Below are 20714 nucleotides of genomic sequence, written 5' to 3' on the forward strand. Positions count from 1 at the left end.
TCGATGTGGTGAAGCAAAATGCCGACATACAGATGTATTCATGGTGCTTTTATATTCAAACGTTGCATATTCCCGATTGTAATGACACGATACATTTCAAAATTCTTACACACCTGTCTTCTGTGCCATCTTTTTTTCTAGGGCTTCCTCTGCTCCTGACAGCAGCGAATCGCCAGCAATAGATCGCCACACTGAGCACATTAAATGTATGATATTCCAACTCTCTACACATTTAGAATCCTTAGATTTATACTTGATATCACTTTCATGATGAAAAGCATTAAAGTATGTATATTACATTTTACAGATAAATCGGTAATCGGTTAATAATTACACACATGGGGTGACACAGTGGCGGAGCGTTAGCGCTGCTGTCTTGCAGGGAGTCACGTCGCTGATATTCCCTGCCTGGAGTTTACACGTTTTCCTGCTGGGTGTCCTCAGTGTGCTCCAGTTTCCTTCCAAAGATATGCAGATTTGGGGATTTGGTGCTGCTAAAATGACGCTAGTGTATGTGTGAGATTGTATTCACCTTTCAATGAGCCGAGGCATCGTCCAGAGATTGTTTCTCACTTGTGCCCAATGATTGCTGGAATGGACACATCCCTGGATTTAATCAATAAACATCCTTTTCAGAGATATTGTGGTAAGGTGTCATTGGAATTTAATGGGTGTTCTAGGCAATTCACAACACAGAGAAGCCGAACATGTTCTCACCGTGATAGTATCTCGCACTGCCACCTGGCGGATTCCTCCAGATTTACGTAAAGTATGTGCGCAAGTATAAACACTTCAACGTTTACGTAGCAGGAGCGTCCGCTGCATCATGCGTCACGTGAAGTATAACTCCAGCCTTACACCCATCACCTGCATGTCCTCTCTCACCATATCCATAAACCTTCGCTTAGGCCTTCCTCTTTTACTCTTGCCTGACAGCTCTATCCTTAGCATCTTTTTCCCAATATGCCCAGCATCTCTCATCTGCAAATGTCCAAAACAATGCAATCTTGCCTCTCTGACTTTGTTTCCAAACCGTCCAACCTGAGCTGACCCTCTAATGTACTCGTTCCTAATCCTATTCATCCTTGTCACACCCAATGCAAATCTTAGCATCTTTAACGCTGCCACCTCCAGCACTGTGTGTCCTGTTTTTTGGTCAGTGACACCGTTTCTAACCCATATAATACAGCTAGTCTCACTACCATCCTGAAGACCTTCCTTTTCATTCTTGCTGATACATGTCTGTTACAAATTACTCCTGACACTCTTCTCTGCTCATTCCACCCTGCTGCTCTCTTTTTCACCTCTTTTCCTACAATCCCCATTAATCTGTACTGTTGATCCCAAGTATTTAATCTCTTCCACCTTCGCCAACTCTATTCCCTGCATCCTCACCATTCCAATGACCTCCCTCTCATTTAAACACAGTTAGCGTTATTGTTTTATTATTCACTTTTATTCGCTCAGTCATGTTCATGCTCCCCCTGATCTGACACTATTAAATTTTCAAATAAAGACGTGCTATAACACATGTCATCTAAGATGAAGATGAGGGTTCTACATCAGAAGAAACGTCCAGTCACACATAAGAACAACGCATCTGCACCTGGCGTAAAGGTGAAAGATGGCACCATTTGGATGCAGCAAGAGGTTGGGCATCATCCTGCCAGTGAATCTGCCACACACATGTCCTTCAACGAAACAGCAGGACCAACAGAGCTCGCCATGGTATCATGCAAAGTACTGTTTGTGATTATTTTTTGTGATGGTCTTTATTTACCTTGATTTATTTACATATCTTCCAACAGTGTAAAGTCACAAGTGGACTACAGAACTTCCTAAGTTTGATCGGCACGGGCATGCTGACAAAGTACATGTGAAATGCTACTCCTTATTCAGGAAAAGATCCCAGTTATCCCACAGGAGAAAGACTGTGGTCATAAAACTTATAGAGCCGTTTCTGGACAAAGGCAGAACTGTAACAACAGCTGCGTACAGGTGCTTCCACCTGCAGCTAAAGTCACTTTCGTGCTGAAGTAGCATTGCATGTGTACTTTTTTCAGCATGCCCATGTCAAACAAACACAGGAAGCTCTGCAGTCTACTTGTGACTTTTCGCTGTAGGAAGATAAAAAAATCAAGGTAAATAACATTCGATCTGTCTTTTATATTAGTAACATATAAATGTTTTTTATATAAAGACCATCACAAAACATAATCACAAATAGGACTTCGCATGATACCTTGGCAAACTCTGTAGGTCCTGCTGTTTCACAGAAGGACATGCATGTGGCAGATTCACTGGCCAACCTCTTGCTACATACAAATGGTGCCATCTTTCGCCTTTACGCTTGGTGCAGCTTCGTTGTTCTTAAGTGTGACTGGACGTTTCTTCTGGGGAGGGCTTCTGTTCTCTTTCTCTGATGTAGAACCCTCATCCTCATTTGAGTTCACCTCTGTTATACCATATCTTTATTTGAAAACTGACAGATTAGGGGGAGCATGAATGTGACTGAGAGAATAAAAGTGAATAATAAAACAAAATTATAACTTTTACAATTACCATAAATTTACACCAGTGGTTACAGACTCAAATAAATCAAATTATGTTTTTATTCTATAATAGTAATAATAATAACTGTTCACTACTCGAAACATTTAATGCATGAACGACCAAGGATCGATCCTGCAGCCTCTTGACTTAGAGACACCAGTTCTTACCTCTTCACCAACCAAGAAGAAGTATATGTATGTGTGTGTGTATCGTACCCTATTCCAGTTTCTTTTACTTTGGTTAAATTCTATAAAAAAGCACATTTGTTTTGTTATATCTGTGTCTTTTGTGCTAATTTGATATTTGGACTTCAGTCTTCACACATTATACACTTCACGTCAGCATTTAGGCAATTATTAGTAGACCATGAAAAAAGTTTCTGTTCTAGTTATGTGTTCAACATTTCTTGCCTCGCATTTCATGTCATCCTACCTTTACACAGATCGTTGTAGACACGGAACATACATGAAATGTATGTGTTTCAAATAATGAGATATTATTTCCCTTATACAATTCAAACCACCCCACACCCAAATAAACAGACTTGAGCTGGGAGAACATTGTGTATGACTAAAGCTGTGACTGTGGGGGATGGGATAACAGGCTGCTTGCTGCTTGTGCTGATCAACACATTTGCAAAACAAAAGATGCTGATGAGGAGGTGCAAGGGAATTTAAGGTGGCCCAGGATTACAAGCTTTTTCATAGGCTTCAGAGATTCTACTGTTAACCTAGCTTCCATTAAAAAACAAAACTTCATGCTGTGGCTCATCAATTTTTTTTCTCCCTGTAGTTACTATAGCTCTGCACATCCTCCTTACTCTTAATAATCAGAAATCTTCTTTGTCATCCATTGCACACACAATTTGCAGTGCATATACACTAAAAACATTCATCATTACACCTTCAACTTCCAGCTTCATAATCATCACTCTGTCTGACATTCTTTTCACCTCCAAAACACTTGACATACTGTTCCTTCAGAATCACCCCTACCCCATTTCGCCTCCCATCCAAACCATGACAGAACAATTAGAATTCATCTCTGATCCACCTGGCCTTAATAATAATAATAATAATAATACTTATTACTAATACTTATACTTAATATTACCCTAAGTTCTTGTCAATAAGCCGCGGCTTATCTAAGGAAAAAAGTTGTGAAAATGAAAAAATAGAATATCGGCTTATACATAAGTCCGGCTTATACATCCATCGCGGGGGTTGCGTTCCAGAACCACCCGCGAAATAAGAATATCCGCGAAGTAGAAACCATATGTTTATATGGTTATTTTTATATTGTCATGCTTGGGTCACAGATTTGCGCAGAAACACAGGAGGTTGTAGAGAGACAGGAACGTTATTCAAACACTGCAAACAAACATTTGTCTCTTTTTCAAAAGTTTAAACTGTGCTCCATGACAAGACAGAGATGACAGTTCCGTCTCACAATTAAAAGAATGCAAACATATCTTCCTCTTCAAAGCAGTGAAGCAAACAAATCAATATGTCTGTTTGGCTTTTAAGTATGCGAAGCACCGCGGCACAAAGCTGTTGAAGGCGGCAGCTCACACCCCCTCCGTCAGGAGCAGACAAAGAGAGGGAGAGGGAGAGTTTGTTTTTCAGTCAAAAATCAATACGTGCCCTTCGAGCTTTTAAGTATGCGAAGCACTGTGCAGCATGTCTTTTCAGGAATCAGCTTTACAAAAGATAGCAACGTGAAGATAATCTTTCAGCATTTTTAGACGAGCGTCCGTATCGTCTAGGTGTGCAAACAGCCCCCCTGCTCAATCCCCATACGTCAGGATCACAGATAGTCAGCGCAAGAGAGAGAGAACAGTAAGCCGGGTAGCTTCTCAGCCATCTGCCAAAAGCGTCCCTTGTATGAAATCAACTGGGCAAACCAACTGAGGAAGCATGTACCAGAAATTAAAAGACCCATTGTCCGCAGAAATCCGCGATATATATTTAAATATGCTTACATATAAAATCACAATTTAAATGACCGCTACGCGCTCGTGTTGACTCGGCGACGCCCAGAGCAGAAAGAACGCGCTCCGGCCGCTCCAACCGCGCCATGCGGGGAGTGAGAGAGACGGCAATATCTCACACTCTCTCCCCCTTAAAGAAATTAAATGGGCGCGAGTGCAATATCTCACACTCTCTCCCCCCTTAAAGAAATTAAATGGGCGCGAGTGAGACCACTGACCTCCCTCCCTTCTATTAGTTATAGGTTATAGTACGTTCGGCTTATCCATGAGTCCGGCTTATCTATGATACGATTTTATTTTAAAAATTCGTATGATTTTTGGTCTCTGGCTAATACATGAGTCCGGCTTATAGACAAGAACTTAGGGTAATTATATAATATAATGTAACTTATAATATACTAAATGTAATACTTAATATACTTAATACTTACTAGTACTAATACTTAATACTACTTACTTAATAGTAATAATAATACTACTATTGATGCCAAAACAGTATATAATCTCAAAATAAGTCCTTTGTGTGGTAAATTTTAAAGCACAGTGAAAGACACAGTTCAACATCACAGTTGGCACAATAATAGCGTGCTTCCCTTCTGATTTTCTTCCCAGATTTATCAGTTTATGAACAGTACACTGCACAGGTATGAATTGGATTCTGGTTTTTTTTCCGTTTGTGGTATATAATCAATAAAATGTCTTCCAATAAGATGCTCTGGATTGATCCGCGATGTGCTATGTCGACCGTGTCTCTTTAGCAGTAGTGTGAACGGAGGATGTGAGGCAATGAGTTGTTCTACAAGCTATCATGTAAAGTTTGCATGAGATACAGTTTCGCCGGCTTCTTGTTTGTATAAAACTAATGCATTCCAAATGCACTGTTCCACCGGATGACAAAATATCTTTTTGTAATATTTCTTTTGTCGCCTCTGCATAACAGGATAGAAAGTCAATTCTTGGTCCGCATGATCTAAGCCGCCCAATTGTGCCTTCATAACCTGCTTATTGCCATTTGCCTGTACAGTGACTGTAGCTGCATTATGTACAGTGTTAAGAAGACAAACATCTTTCTTGTTCTTCCATTTCAGTGGAAACACTTTACCCTTTTGCCAAGCCACTAGGTCACCTCGCTGTAATTTAGCTCTGCTAAAGTCTTCAGGCATGCCACAATGGTTGGGGCACACTGTTTCATGTACATCAGTCTTTTTCTGCAGCAAGATGTCAAACAGCTCTGGCGAAGTATAGAAATTGTCTATGGTTACACAGTAACCTTGATCCAGCAGAGCATCTATCAAAGTCAGCACCAATGATGTAGCAAAACCATATGGATTGTATTTTGGATCAAACATAGTCCCTTTTCCTGTGTACAGAACCAAATTCAAGATAATATCCTGTTTCAGATTCACAAAGCTAGTAAAAATGAATGCCAAATCTTGCTCTTTTTGACGTGATGTACTGTATCCATGACAGTCTGCCCTTATAACATATCCTGTGTTCGCTCATTCCTCTCCTTTTCTAATGCTGAGAAACTTGTCCATGCTTTTATCACATCCTGCATCGATTAGATAGATAGATAGATAGATAGATAGATAGATAGATAGATAGATAGATATTGTAACTTGCTGCTGGCAGGTGCCCCTTCTAATCTTATATCACAGCTCCAGTTGATTCAAAACTCTGCTGCAAGAGTCCTTACACGAACCAGCAACAGTGAGCACATCACACCCATCTTGCTTCGCCTTCACTGGCTCCCTGTGTCTTATAGGATTGAATATAAAATTCTACTAATAACCTACAAAGTTTTAAATGGCCTTGCACCAGACTACATCAGTGACCTTCTAAATCACTATGCTCCTGTTCGCCTACGGAAGCCCTCTGATTCTGGTAATCTTGTTGTGCCTCACACTAACCTGCACTATATGGGTGACAGGGCCTTCAGCTCCATAGCACCCAGACTTTGGAATGGCATCCCGAAATTAATTAGATCAGCTGACTTCATTCATTCTTTTAAAAAACAACTTCAAACTCATCTATTTAGGAAGACTTTTAACTTAACTTAACATTCTTCCCTTTCTTTCAGTTTACCTCTCTGCCCAAGTACTCAGGATAATTTGTGTGTCTTTTATATCACAAATTAGGTTATTTAATAGGTTTTTCTTTTAGTATTGAATTTAGTATTTTACTCTGGTTTTTTGTCCTTTATTCTATTTAATGCATTGTTATCTGTTTCATTGCTCTATTCAGGAAAACATTTGTATCCAATGTAACATATACCCTGCTGTTTTTTCTAAGACTCTGTGAAGCGCCTTGAGCATGGGAAAGGCGCTATGTAAATAAAATGTATTATTATTATTATTATTATAAGCCAAGAGACTTTCATTGATACTGACATCACAGTCCAGAATGTAAACACTCCAAAATTTTGCAACAATAGCCTGATATATTTCCCAAATTTTGTTCAGTTTGGGTGCTGGATGGGTATTCCCATCAATGTCTTCATTGTTGGTAAAGTGCAGATATTTCATAATTTATGAAAACCTACACTCTGACATAATTTCTCCAAAGAACAGGTGTTGCCAAAATTTTGTTCTTGGACCAGCACCATCACTGCTCAGGTTTCATAACAAGTCCCTCATCACTGCTGATGAGAAGCTCTTCAACATCCTCACCATAACTATTCATATCACTAGCAAGAGCGTGCAACTACTGGGCTGCTAAAAAATGTTTCTTACGAGATGCCATTATTACAGATGGGGTTACTGATCACACTTCCAGGTGAGAGGAAAAGACACACTGACACCTTTGCCCATGTGATGCTCGGACATAACACTTACACAAGACCCGCCTATAACGTTGCCCAAGTAATGCTCGGAACTTATGCTGACAGCACTTTTACAGTGCAAGTGATTCTCAGTTCTAACGTTTATGCAAGACGCATCTGTACAGTTGCCTGAGTGACACTTGGAACTAACACTTTTAGCACGTTTTTTGCAGCCCAAGTAATGCCTGGGTCTTACACTAAGGAGGCTATATGTAACACATATGGAGCACATAAAACCCATTATTATTTGAGAGTCAGGTAGGCAGAGTTTGGCTATGTTGTGGCAAGAAAATTATATTCTGAGACTATTGTCTGCCTGGGGTAAGAACTGTAATTTATAGATACTCTGTCTCTGAGGGTTTCTACAGTATGTTGTTTTATAGCTGTAGAAAAAATGAATGTATCCAGAAAACCTTTCTGCTCAAGTAAACTTAATCATTGCAGTCCCTCTGCCTCACTGGTGCTTCTAAAATATAGATAGCTACAGAGTATAAAGTTACTAGATGGCCCTTTGCACAAATCCACATTTTTTTCTAACTAAAGAATAAGTTTATGTTTAACTATCTTCAGATAATATTGAGGTTAATGTGACAACACTAAAAGAAAACTGTTCTTATTTTTGCAAGACACAGTATTGTAATGTTTTGCCATCCCAAACCCCCAAGTGATTTGCTCAACTATATTCTGACATTTTTTTCACAACCCCACCTCTTTTAAGACTTGTCTACTGGAAGATTGAATTGGTTTTAAAATATACAAATTGATGATATGATGCTATATAGTGTTACTGCCACAATAGAAATTCTGTTATATGTAGTGGATTCAGAAAGTATTCAGTCCCTTTCATTTTCTACACAGTTTATTGTGTTGTAGAATTAATTTTGAATGGATATTTTTTCAGTCTACATTCAATAACCTATGTGGTAGACAGCCAGGGCGCTTCAATAATGGAAAGACCAGGGGAGAGAGCTTATTTAGGACAGTATCTTCCCCAGAATGCTAGAGGACCGCCCCCCTGGCTTGCAGCGGGGTCTTGGGTTTGAAGCATGGAAGTTCAACCCTGCTGGGGCCTGTGGCCACTGCCAGGGGGCATCTGAATGCTTACTGAGCCCTGTTTGGTAGCACTTCCACCACACCCAGAAGTGCTACCACAAGAAGATAATTAGAGACCTGGAAGGCTTCCGGGTGTCCTATAAAAGGGGCCAGCTGCAACTACCAGAGTCAGGAGGAGGTGGACAAAACTTGAGGAGGAGTGGAGGAGGAAGTGACCTGAGAGAGAGAGACAAGAAAAAAGAACGACTGTGTATTGTGCTGTTTGGTGCTTATACTACACTGTGCTGTGGAGAATGAAACAAAAGCGCCTCCTCACTGAAATAAACGTGTACTGAGTGTGGGCTTGTGTATCTGCCTGTCTGTGTTGGGGTAGGGGAGACTGGAGTGCCCTTGGTATTCCACACCTATAATGAAAAACTGAAAATATTAGAACATTAAGAAACATTTGGACGAAAACAGGCCATTCAAACCAACAACGCCAGCCAGTACTGTCTGCTTAATTCCCCTAATGTAACATCAAGTCGCGTTTTGAAGGTCCCTAAATTACTACTTCTACCACACTACTGGGTAACTTATTCAATATATTTATGGTTCTATGTGAAGAAAAACAACTTTGTCCCCATGTCCTTGATGAACTCATTTTAAAATAACTGTCTTGATCCATTGTACTAATTCCCTTGATAATTTTAAACAATTCAATTATGTCATCTCTTAATCTCCTTTTGCTTAAACTGAGAAGGCTCAGCTATTTAAATCTTTCCTCATAACTCATCCCCTGCAGTCCAGGAATCAGCTTAATCGCTCCTATCTGGATTTTTTCTAGTGCTTCTATGTGTTTTTTGTAGTCTGGAGACCAAAACTGCACACAGTACCACAGATGAGGACTTACAAGTCCATTACAAAAGCTTCAGCATAACCTCCTTGGACTTGTACTGTACACATCAGGGTGCTATATAATTGAATATTCTGCTATCCTTCTTAATGGCTTCTGAACAATGTCTTGAAGTTGATAGTGACGAGTCCACTACAACTCCAAAATCCTTTTCATAAAGTGTACTGTTAATTTTCTGACTTCCCATTGTCTGCAAAGAAAGAAAGGTCTGTACATTTAATAAAAATGAAAAACTGAAATCTATAATTTATGTAAGTATTCAGACACTCGATTCAGCCACTTAGGCTGAAAACATCAAGCACAGACTGAAATTTTTCAGGAAGTACAAGGATTGGACAGCAGAAGACTGGTGAAAAGTTATTTTTTCAGATAAATCCTCATTTAGACTGTTTGGGACATCTGGAAAATTGATTGCCCGGAGAAGGAAAAGGTGAACGCTACCATGAGTCCTGTGTTGTGCCAACAGTGAAGTATCCTGAGACAATCCATGAGTGGGATTGCTTCTCATCCAAGGGAGTGGGTCAACTCATATTTATGCCCAAGAACATTGCCATAAATAAAGAATGGTATCAAAACCTCCTTCAAAGCAACAATCCAGGTGCAATTTGGTGATGATCTGTGTATTTTCCAGCATGATGGAACACCATGTCACAAGGCAAAAGTGATAACGAAGTGGCTCGGAGATCATAACATTGAAAGTTTGGACCCGTGAACTGGAAACTCCCCAGATCTTAATCCCATTGAGAACCTGTTGTCAATTCTCAAAAACCAGGTGGACAAACAGAAGCCCACAAATTGTGATTAACTCCAAGCACTAAAAAGGCAAGAAAGGATCACCACCAGTCAGGATTTGGCCCAGAAGCTGATATCCAGTATGCCAGAGCAAACTGCTGAAGTTATGAGATGAGTCAACACTGTAAATATTAACTCTTTAAATAAATTTGACGTATTGCCAATAAAAGCCTTTGAAACCTATGAAATATTTAAAATTGTTGTTCAGTATACCATAGAAACATGTAAAAAAATAATCTTAAAAATTTTGAAGCAGCAAAGTTTGCAAAACACATCATTTGTGTCACTGCTAAAACTTCTGGCCACTACTGTACAAAAGGAGTTTCTAACACTAGTCATGGAGTGCTGTTGTGGCTACAGATTTTCATTCTATCCCATTTCTTAATTAGTTACCTGTTTCTGATGCTAATTAAGTACTTTTCCTTTCATTTTAATCAATTTGTTTTCTTAACATTCAGTCCTCTGAAATGCTTCATCTTTTTCTGCACCCAAAGAGAAAGGAGATGTGAAGTGAGCCAACTGATCAACAGCTAAGTCAGTGCCTCAAACTCCAGCCAATTTCATTCCAACCAGTTCCTTAATTAGAAGCCAATTCTTGTTGTTAATTAAACCCATTACAGTAATCCCTCCTCCATCGCGGGTGTTGCGTTCCAGAGCCACCCGCGAAATAAAATCCGCGAAGTAGAAACCATATGTTTATATGGTTATTTTTATATTGTCATGCTTGGGTCACAGATTAGCGCAGAAACACAGGAGGTTGTAGAGAGACAGGAACGTTATTCAAACACTGCAAACAAACATTTGTCTCTTTTTCAAAAGTTTAAACTGTGCTCCATGACAAGACAGAGATGACAGTTCTGTCTCACAATTAAAAGAATGCAAACATATCTTCCTCTTCAAAGGAGTGAAGCAAACAAATCAATAGGGCTGTTTGGCTTTTAAGTATGCGAAGCACTGCGGCACAAAGCTGTTGAAGGCGGCAGCTCACACCCCCTCCGTCAGGAGCAGGGAGAGAGAGAGAGAGAGAGACAGAGAAAAATCAATACGTGCCCTTTGAGCTTTTAAGTATGCGAAGCACTTTGCAGCATGTCGCTTCACGAAGCAGCTGCACACAGCAGGTAGCAACGTGAAGATAATCTTTCAGCATTTTTACACGAGCGTCCGTATAGTCTAGGTGTGCGAACAGCCCCCCTGCTCACACCCCCTACGTCAAGATCAGAGAGAGTCAGTGCAAGAGAGAGAGAGAAAAGTAAGTTGGGTAGCTTCTCAGCCATCCACCAATAGCGTCCCTTGTATGAAATCAACTGGGCAAACCAACTGAGGAAGCATGTACCAGAAATTAAAAGACCCATTGTCCGCAGAAATCCGCGAACCAGCAAAAAATCTGCGATATATATTTAAATATGCTTACATATAAAATCCGCGATGGAGTGAAGCCGCGAAAGGCAAAGCGCGATATAGCAAGGGATTACTGTATTGCATAATGAACATAAGTTGCTGGTCTAGTGTTGGCTTGTTTTGCATCTCATTATTGTTTTGCTGTTAATTAAGGAAAAAAGAAATAATTAAAGAGTTTCAGTCTTAAATAATAAGTTAATTAAAATAAAGGCAAAAGAGTTGATTAGAAGCCAAAACTGGTCACTAATTAAGATCAAGGTTAAAATGAAAGCATGTAGTCACAGTGGCACTGGAGGAATGGAGTTGGATAGAACTACTCTACAAGCTTTGCACACCTGGATTTGAGCAGTTTATCCCACTCTTCCAGGCAGATCCTCTCACACATGAATATTATGTTTTAAAAATTATGGGAGGAGGTGTGCCCTGTGTTGGCTGGGATTGGCTCCAGCAGACCCCCGTGACCCTGTGTTCGGATTCAGCGGGTTGGAAAATGAATGGATGGATGGAAACTTTATCCAGTAACTAATAATCAAATATACAGTGGATTCAGAAAATAAGTATCAACATTGTCAATCATTTATCCTTAAATATATATTCAAGCATGAAATGTTTGGAAAATGAAAAACAGAAAACACTACTTATTTTCAGACAAATTCTCTTATATATGATGCAGAAAAAAATCAACCATTAAAAAAATTATCATCTTTAGCTTTGAACAAACAGCTTAGTTAATTGTTAACAAATATTATGTTAGAATTTCAGGAAAGAAACTCTATAGCAGGGGTCTACAACACGTCGCTCGTGAGCTACCGGTAGCTTGCAACCCCTTTCCAAGTAGCTCGCCAAAGGGTTAATGAATCCTATATAAATTTGAAAACTTGATTAGTCAAATTAGGAGTGGGAGATCTTTCCAAAAAATCACGATCCACAATCTGAATTGCAATCTATCTTTTCAATGTGGCATACACCTAAGAGAATATCCGGACTCAAACTCATTAAGACCTAAGTAACACTTTATTTTAAATAGCAAACAAAGTTGAATTCAATTGCTCTCTCATTCCCAAGCTAAACGGAGTTAAGGTACACGGGCTGCTGTGTGGAGCATGCGTATGGCTAAATCATTCTTGAGGCAGATTGAAGACTTAAGTGTCAGCTTAAGTGAAAAATTAAGAAAAACATACTAAGTAATTGCAACACAAAAACTGACTTAACCAGTTTTAATGAGAAAAGATGCCGACGGAAGAAGTAAAGAAGAAGGCCGCTAAGGTGGAGAAAAGAACAGCTGCTCAGGAAGCAGCAAGTGCAACAACCTCTGAGCAAAAGTATGCTAAACTTAAAGAAAATGAAAACTGTGAAGTCAACTGTATTCACTGCATGTTATCACGCAGTCCGCGGTTACTGGTATTATATACCGTATTAGTAAACCTTCAAAATAATGTGCAGTTAAAGTCTCAACAGTATTCTCAGCAGTTCTGGAGCTTAGTAGAGCCAGATAACTACAAGAAACTTCAGCAAGCAGCTCTGAAAATGTCTGCTTTGTTTGGGTCTACATATCTCTGTGAGTCTGCCTTTTCTGACATGATTGTCATGAAATCAAAGTTCAAAACAAGACAGATGAACATTTAAATGACTCCATAAGAGTGAACCTAAGTGGCTACACTCCACTATACACCTCTCTTGTTGACTCCATTTAGCGCCAGTCATCTGACTAACTAAAAAACACATCACACATGCAACTGGACATGTGAATACTCTTGTGAAGTGAAACAGTGACATGTAACAAAATAACAACTGAATAAGTAATATCTGTTGTCACACACGTGTGCCTAGGAGGCAGCTAAAGGGCTTGAGTAAGGGCAGTTTCAAGGCATACCAGGATGTAGCAGAGTGCACCGACTCTTTTTCTACCTTTCCTGCAGACCATTCACGGGAGATTCCACCTGGTCCTCTTGAAGTCACTTCCAGGACCGAGCCTATAGAAGGAGTCCTTGACGGCTCCGGCCCCTGTGATGTTCACGTCCAGGCTCGAACCTATGGCTGAAGACCTTCATGAGCCTGACCCCTTTGATCTCACTTCCTGTCTTCCCCTTTAAAAGCTTCCACCTTTTCCCTCAGTTCTGTGCACATATCTATCTATCTATCTATCTATCTATCTATCTATCTATCTATCTATCTATCTATCTATCTATCTATCTATCTATCTATCTATCTATCTATCAGTGCTGTATACAATTTTACGATTTTGCAGCTAGGATACCAAATACACTGGTGGCTGCTCCAAAACTTTCTATGTCTCTGAGTCAAGTTTGTGACACTGTGTATTTGTAATTGCATTATTTTGTTTTGGCAGCATTCATGTTTGAATTCAACAGTGTGAGATACACTAGAAAATGCAAACATACATACAAAACGCACTTGCAGGTGAACTAAATATTTTTTTGTGATGTTTTAATGCAAAATGTGAGTTGTGGACACCAACATTTTGTAAATGTTCAGGCAAAACAAGCTTATTCAGTTTGTTTGGGTTGAAATAAGCTATGAGAAAACATGAGTAGCTCTCAGCCATTTTCATTTTGTAAAAGTAGCTCTCAGGGGAAAAAAGGTTGGAGACCCCTGCTCTATAGATTTTATTGAACACATTAAAAATGTAGGCAGCATGGTGGCACAGTGGTAGTGCTGCTGCTTCACAGTTAACAGACAGATTTTATTTTTTTTCTCCAGCCTTCTGGAGTTTTTTTTTTTTTTTTTTTCTGTCCACCCTGGCCATCGGACCTTACTCCTTTTATGTTAACTAAGGTTGTCTTATTTTAATTTCTTATTTGTCTTTTATTCTTCTTTTCTTCATTATGTAAAGCACTTTGAGCTACTTTTTGTATGAAAATGTGCTATATAAATAAATGTTGTTGTTGTTGTTGTTATCATGTTTTTACTCCTATGTCAGTGTAGGTTTCTTCTGGGTGGACTGGTTTCCGCTCACAGACCAAATACATGCAGTTTAGGTGGATTGGTGACACTAAATTGGCCTTAGGGGGTGTTTGGCATGTGTGCGTGAGTGTGATCCCCTGTGATAGGCTGCCTTGCACCCTATGATTGCTGGTATTGTTTCCTATGACCCTGTTTAGGATTAGGTGGGCTTAGAAAATGGTATGGTGCATTAAAAATTCTACAGAGAGGAAAACATTAAAATGAAAATGGCACAGGAAACAGAAGCATTTAAAGCTACAATCGTTCTCAAATTGTGGACCAAACAAGTGTAGTCAAGTGTATTCCACAAGTGTAGTCATTATATCAGGGTTATAGCAGGTCTCTGTTGAGGATCACTGTGCAAGCAGTTTGTAACATTGTATCGTATTGTATTGTATTTCTGAGGTGGGCAATGATAGATTGACCTTCTAGATCTGTGAAGAGGATTGCTTGAGTTCTGTTATATACAGTCATATGAAAAAGTTTGGGAACCCCTCTCAGCCTGAATAATAATTTACTCTACTTTCAACAAAAAAGATAACAGTGGTATGTCTTTCATTTCCTAGGAACATCTGATTTCTGGGGTGTTTTCTGAACAAAGATTTTTAGTGAAGCAGTATTTAGTGGTATGAAATTAAATCAAATGTGAAAAACTGGCTGTGCAAAAATTTGGGTACCCTTGTAATTTTGCTGATTTGAATGCATTTAACTGCTCAATACTGATTACTTGCAATACCAAATTGGTTGGATTAGCTCATTAAGCCTTGAACTTCATAGACAGGTGTGTCCAATCATGAGAAAAGGTATTTACAGTAAAGTGGTCAATTGTTAGTTGTGCTTCCCTTTGACTCTCCTCTGAAGAGTGATAGCATGGGATCCTCAAAGCAACTCTCAAAAGATCTGTAAACAAAGATTATTCAGTATCATGGTTTAGGGGAAGGCTACAAAAAGCTATCTCATAGGTTTCAACTGTTAGTTTCAACTGTAAGGAATGTAATCAGGAAATGGAAGGCCACGGGCACAGTTGCTGTTAAACCCAGGTCTGGCAGGCCAAGAAAAATACAGGAGCGGCATAATGCGCAGGATTGTGAGAATGGTTACAGACAACCCACAAATCACCTCCAAAGACCTGCAAGAACATCTTGCTGTAGATGGTGTATCTGTACAACGTTCTACAATTCAGTGCAATTTGCACCAAGAACATCTGTATGGCAGGGTGATGAGAAAGAAGCCCTTTCTGCACTCATGCCACAAACAGAGTTGCTTGTTGTATGTAAATTCTCATTAGACAAGCCAGATTCATTTTGGAACAAAGTGCTTTGGACTGATGAGACAAAAATTGAGTTATTTGGTCATAACAAAAAGTGCTTTGCATGGCGGAAGAAGAATACCGCATTCCAAGAAAAACACCTGCTACCTACTGTCAAATTTGATGGAGGTTCAATCATGCTGTGGGGCTAGTTCAGGGAGTGGGGCCCTTGTTAAAGTCGAGGGTCAAATTAATTCAACCCAATATCAACAAATTTCTCAGGTTAATGTTGAAGCATCAGTCACAAAGCTGAAGTTACGCAGGGGTTGGATATTCCAACAAGACAATGACCCAAAGCACAGTTCGAAATCTACAAAGGCATTCATGCAGAGGGAGAAGTACAATGTTCTGGAATGGCCATCACAGTCCCCTGACTTGAATATCATCGAAAATCTATAGGATGATTTGAAGCAGGCTGTCCATGCTCGGCAGCCATCAAATTAAACTGAACTGGAGTGATTTTGTATGGAAGAATGGTCAAAAATACCTCCATCCAGAATCCAGACACTCATCAAAGGCTATAGGAGGTGTCTAGAGGCGGTTATATTTGCAAAAGGAGGCTCAACTAAGTATTGATGTAATATTTCTGTTGGGGTGCACAAATTTATGCACCTGTCTAATTTTGTTGTGATGAATATTGCATATTTTCTGTTAATCCAATAAACTTAATGTCACTGCTGAGATACTACGGTTTTCATAAGGCATGTCATATATTAAAAGGAAGTTGCTACTTTGAAAGCTCAGCCAATGATAAACAAAACTCCAAAGAATTAAGAGACAGACTTTTTCATATGGCTGTATATTGTACTTTATTTATTCCATTTTTTAACACCAATTACGTGCTCAATCCACCTGAAAGTGGATGTCTATATGAATTGCTTTTCCCAAGATTTCTTCCATTTTTTTCCTGCAAGGCGTTTGTTTTTGGGTGTTTTTTTTCTTGTCTTCTTAGGGTGTCAAGGCTGTGGGGCTATCAAAAAACAGGGCCTGTTAAAGCCCACTGAGGCATTCCTTGTGCGGTTGGGGGCTATACAAGGATTACTCTGTTGCTGTTAAACCAAAAAAGGTTCAGCTCCTTCAATCTCTGCTAATAGCTCATACATATACCTCCAAATCCGAGAATCAGCCTAGTCACTCTTTTCTGAACTCTCTGTACTGCTGCTATGTGTTTTTCATAATATGAAGTTCAAAACTAAACACATTACTCCAGGTGAGACCTCACTTGTGTGTTACATAACTTAAGCATTACCTTTCTTGATTCATGCTCAACACCTTGTGAGATATAACCTTGTATCATTTTAGCTTTCTGGGTTGCTTCTGTACACTGTCTGGATGTAGATTGTGTTGAGTCCACTATGACTTCTAGATCCTTCTCATGAACTGTACTCTCACGTTTCAGACCTCCCATTGTATACTCAAATCTTCCTTTCCACCTAGGTTGGTATCTTCTGCTAACTTAATCATTTTGTGGATTCTAAACATTTTCCAGGACATTTATGTATATTAACTCTTTTGGGGCTAATTATTTTCCCCATTTTCTCGTAAGGCCTTAATATTTTTCCAAAAATCGCAGTTTTCTGAAAAGCACATAAAGCAATGATTTCACACATATATAAACATAAAATACTTATTTATGCTAAATGTCACTCTGTTGTATGTTTCACGTGCCCCTACAGTATGTATAGTCACATACTTATTACATACCTTCTGGAAAAAAACACTTTTAAGTACTAGAGTGGCTGGTAATCTGTAGTGTCCACGAGCACACGGTGTCGTTTGATGAAGTCCATTCGGCAGATTGCATCCCACACATCTACGTACGTCTGTGTAGTCCACCCAGGGCGAACGCTGCCGTAAACATGTAAGCTACACCAGCGTGTTCAGTACTACCAATCACCTGCATACCGATCAGCTGATGCAGGTACCTGTCTTTTGCTATCGTTTTCCACATCGTTTGCATCAAAATCAGAGTTCGATTAGTGCCTATGTAGTCCTCCCAGATGAACTTTGCCGTTTTCGAACTCCAGATCCCTTGCATCAAAATCGGAGTTCCATACGTCAGAGCCCGATTCAGTTATAATACGCAAAAAATAAATAAATAATACTCTTGGAGTATTTTGCTTAGAGTAAAATGCATCGCTGTCTCGCCCGATGTCGATGCAATTCTAGACATTATTTATTCTACGCTACTCATGCATACGCAGGGCTTTGACGTAAAGTCAAGGAGTCTAATAGTCCTCCTAGCAAAGAGGGTGTACCTAAAATATAATGGTGAGGTTTAGCGACGTTTACAGCTTTTTGTCCCACCCGTGGCATCTGAATATCAACAGCAGCGGCTCCAGGACTAATCCCTGAGGGACATCACTTTTAACATCATGTAATTCTGAAAGAGTTCCATTTGATATAATACTTCGCTTCCTGCTTCCATCAATTATCTAATATGCCTCCCTAATACATTGGTAGCGCTAAAAGGTAACATGTTGTGGTGGAACAAGCCCCATCTTTTTCAGAAGAAACCCCAATGCCCCACAAACCTATACAAATCTATACTAAGACTGGAGTTACACATGTTAAGCTTTCTAATCCCATCAGTTTTACCTGATCTTGGTACAGTACTTAGCTGTTTTTTTTTTGTTTTGTAGAACTGACAGCCTGACTTTATCTATTTACATTTTTTTCTATCATGGATAGTGACAATCGAATGCACTCAGGCCAAGAATCTATCCAACCTTCCAGGGAGGTCTCCTATCTGGGCTTCCGGAAGGCATCACACCATACAAGACCCTCTATCTCTGGAGCAAACCTGCATCTCAAACCCTCTTAATGACTGAGTCCCCTACTGCAACTGCAACTTCTTTAGTATGATGCAAGCTTGCCACCTCCTTTCTGAATTCAGCAAACCTGAGCTTGAGGTACTGGATCAGCTGGCATCTCCTGCAGATGTAAGATTCATGGAAGCAGACTTTTTTGAAGCTAGCTTCTGAAAAGTCCAGTATTATACAGGACTTACATTGTATAAGCCTCATAATGAAAGTTATATACATTTGAATTGAATATAATTTAATGACGAGTTTAAGAAACTAAAGGACCGGTTTAATACTTACTATCCATCTCTAAGTCTCTGTATTTTAATTTAGTTTTAGTAAGGGTCGGTATTTAAGTTGCTCTCACTACTTAATGCTTTCTGCCTTCTGCTGCTGTCTCTCTTTTAGCTGCCTGCTACTGAATGTGTTTTTATTTCTCACTAGACTGTTCCTTATGCTGATCTGTTTCTCCTGGGTAACTCTTTCCATTGCTTCCTTGTTTTCACCCCAGAACAATTATACTGTTTAAATGGCTTCATTTTTAAATGTGCCCCTTTTCCACATGTTCCTCCCAGCACCACTTCTTGCTGGCTACTGCTTAAAGTACCCTGGGATTTACAACAAACAAATTAATAAATTAACTGATTTAGCTATTTATTATTATTTTATTACATACAGCAAATTATTAGAACCTACTTTTTGGCAGCGAACCATGAAACGTTTGCTGTGATGAGGTAAGAGTTAATAAAAAAATAAATCCACCATACTTTGCTTTTTGTAAAGTGTCCAGCAGATAGTACTTGTGCATATCTAGTTTAAAAATACAATCTTTATGCTCTTACCCTCCTTGTCTGCATCCTTAGCCATCTGAGCTAATTCTCTTTTGGTAGGGTTGATGCTCATTAAACTCATTAGTTTTTCTAGTTCTTCTGTTTTAACTGAACCATTTCCTTCTTCATCAAACATTTCAAAGACTCCTTTATATTCTGTGACCTGTTCAGGAGTTAATGTGGCTGCCTAAAAGAACAATAAATGCTTTCATGTATACACTGTACATATGCAATCAAGATTTTCATTAAGCATTCTATTTTGATTAAGTCATTTCTATAACGTAAGATTCAAGATTTTCAGTTTCATTTCAAAATGTATATTTTACTACATTTATATAATACTTTGCCAAGAAAATATAATCTTCTAAGTTTTTTCAGCTTTCAGTAAGACTTATTCAAGTTACTTTCTTTCATGTATTTCAGGTAATTTTAATTAATTCCTAAAAAGCTACACATACACAATAATGTAGTAAAGCTATTTATATATATGAAGTGTTATTTCATTATGACCTTCATCATCATAATAATACAGTTTCAGCTATTTTCTGTAATACAAGCTAAGCACCTGTAATGGCATCTCAAGGTCCTATTTGTGCCCATGATCATATACTTACACAATCTTTATATATTCAGCAAAAGGTATACTTAATCATTGCAATCTTGTAAAATGTGTTCTAGTCTACATGTAATTTAATGGTACAAACAGAGTTTCCCTTACCATTTTCATGTGTATGTGTTAAAATGCAGGCTATGACGTGTCCTCTTTCTTCACAGTAGTGATCCATGAAAGAAAAGTTGTCTCCACTTAAACATTACTGTACAGGTTTAATTTGTCATTTCCCAAGAGTAATTGGATCCACGCCTACCTTATATGGGCAGCTGCATATTTAAAAAGAAGGCTCCTATTTTAGAGACACACATTCCTTAAGCCTAACTGGGAATATTCGTTATCAGCTATTTAATTACATGTCTTCTCCTGCTTATACAGATTCCAAATCTAATGGCTAGTCTTCCTTATTCCTAGTCAATTTTTAAACATATAAAGTTTTCAATCATACAAAATGATGACAATTTATCTTAAATAAGCAGTTTGTGTATGTAATGGTATAATGTTGTATTTTAATGTAAAGTACAAATACTGTTTGCCTATTTCATAGTTTGGGTGTGCTGCTTAATTTTCTAAGTAACAATCCTTCATCGTCTTGTATTTAACAATGCTGATATGTTTAAACATGTATGTATATTTTTATGATTTTTGTGCTTTAGTTAAATATTTAAGCTGTTATAAATTTACTTCAGGTTTTATTG

The 20714-nt window shown here is 38.8% G+C and overlaps 1 protein-coding gene across 1 annotated transcript in view; it reads right to left on the reverse strand.

Moving 5' to 3' along the window:
- The window catches only part of LOC114656081 (calglandulin), a 79669-nt gene extending 59447 nt beyond the window's left edge, over positions 1-20222 (reverse strand). The window contains exons 1-2 of the mRNA XM_051931410.1: positions 20125-20222; positions 19419-19593 (exon numbers count right to left, since the gene is read on the reverse strand). Of these exons, the coding sequence (XP_051787370.1) occupies positions 19419-19593; positions 20125-20133 (184 nt within the window). The 5' untranslated portion in view covers positions 20134-20222. The remainder of the gene's footprint in view (positions 1-19418; positions 19594-20124) is intronic.
- Between the last annotated feature and the right edge of the window lie 492 nt (positions 20223-20714).

This window comes from Erpetoichthys calabaricus, chromosome 8 (assembly GCF_900747795.2).
Source record: "Erpetoichthys calabaricus chromosome 8, fErpCal1.3, whole genome shotgun sequence".
Lineage (NCBI taxonomy): Eukaryota > Metazoa > Chordata > Cladistia > Polypteriformes > Polypteridae > Erpetoichthys > Erpetoichthys calabaricus.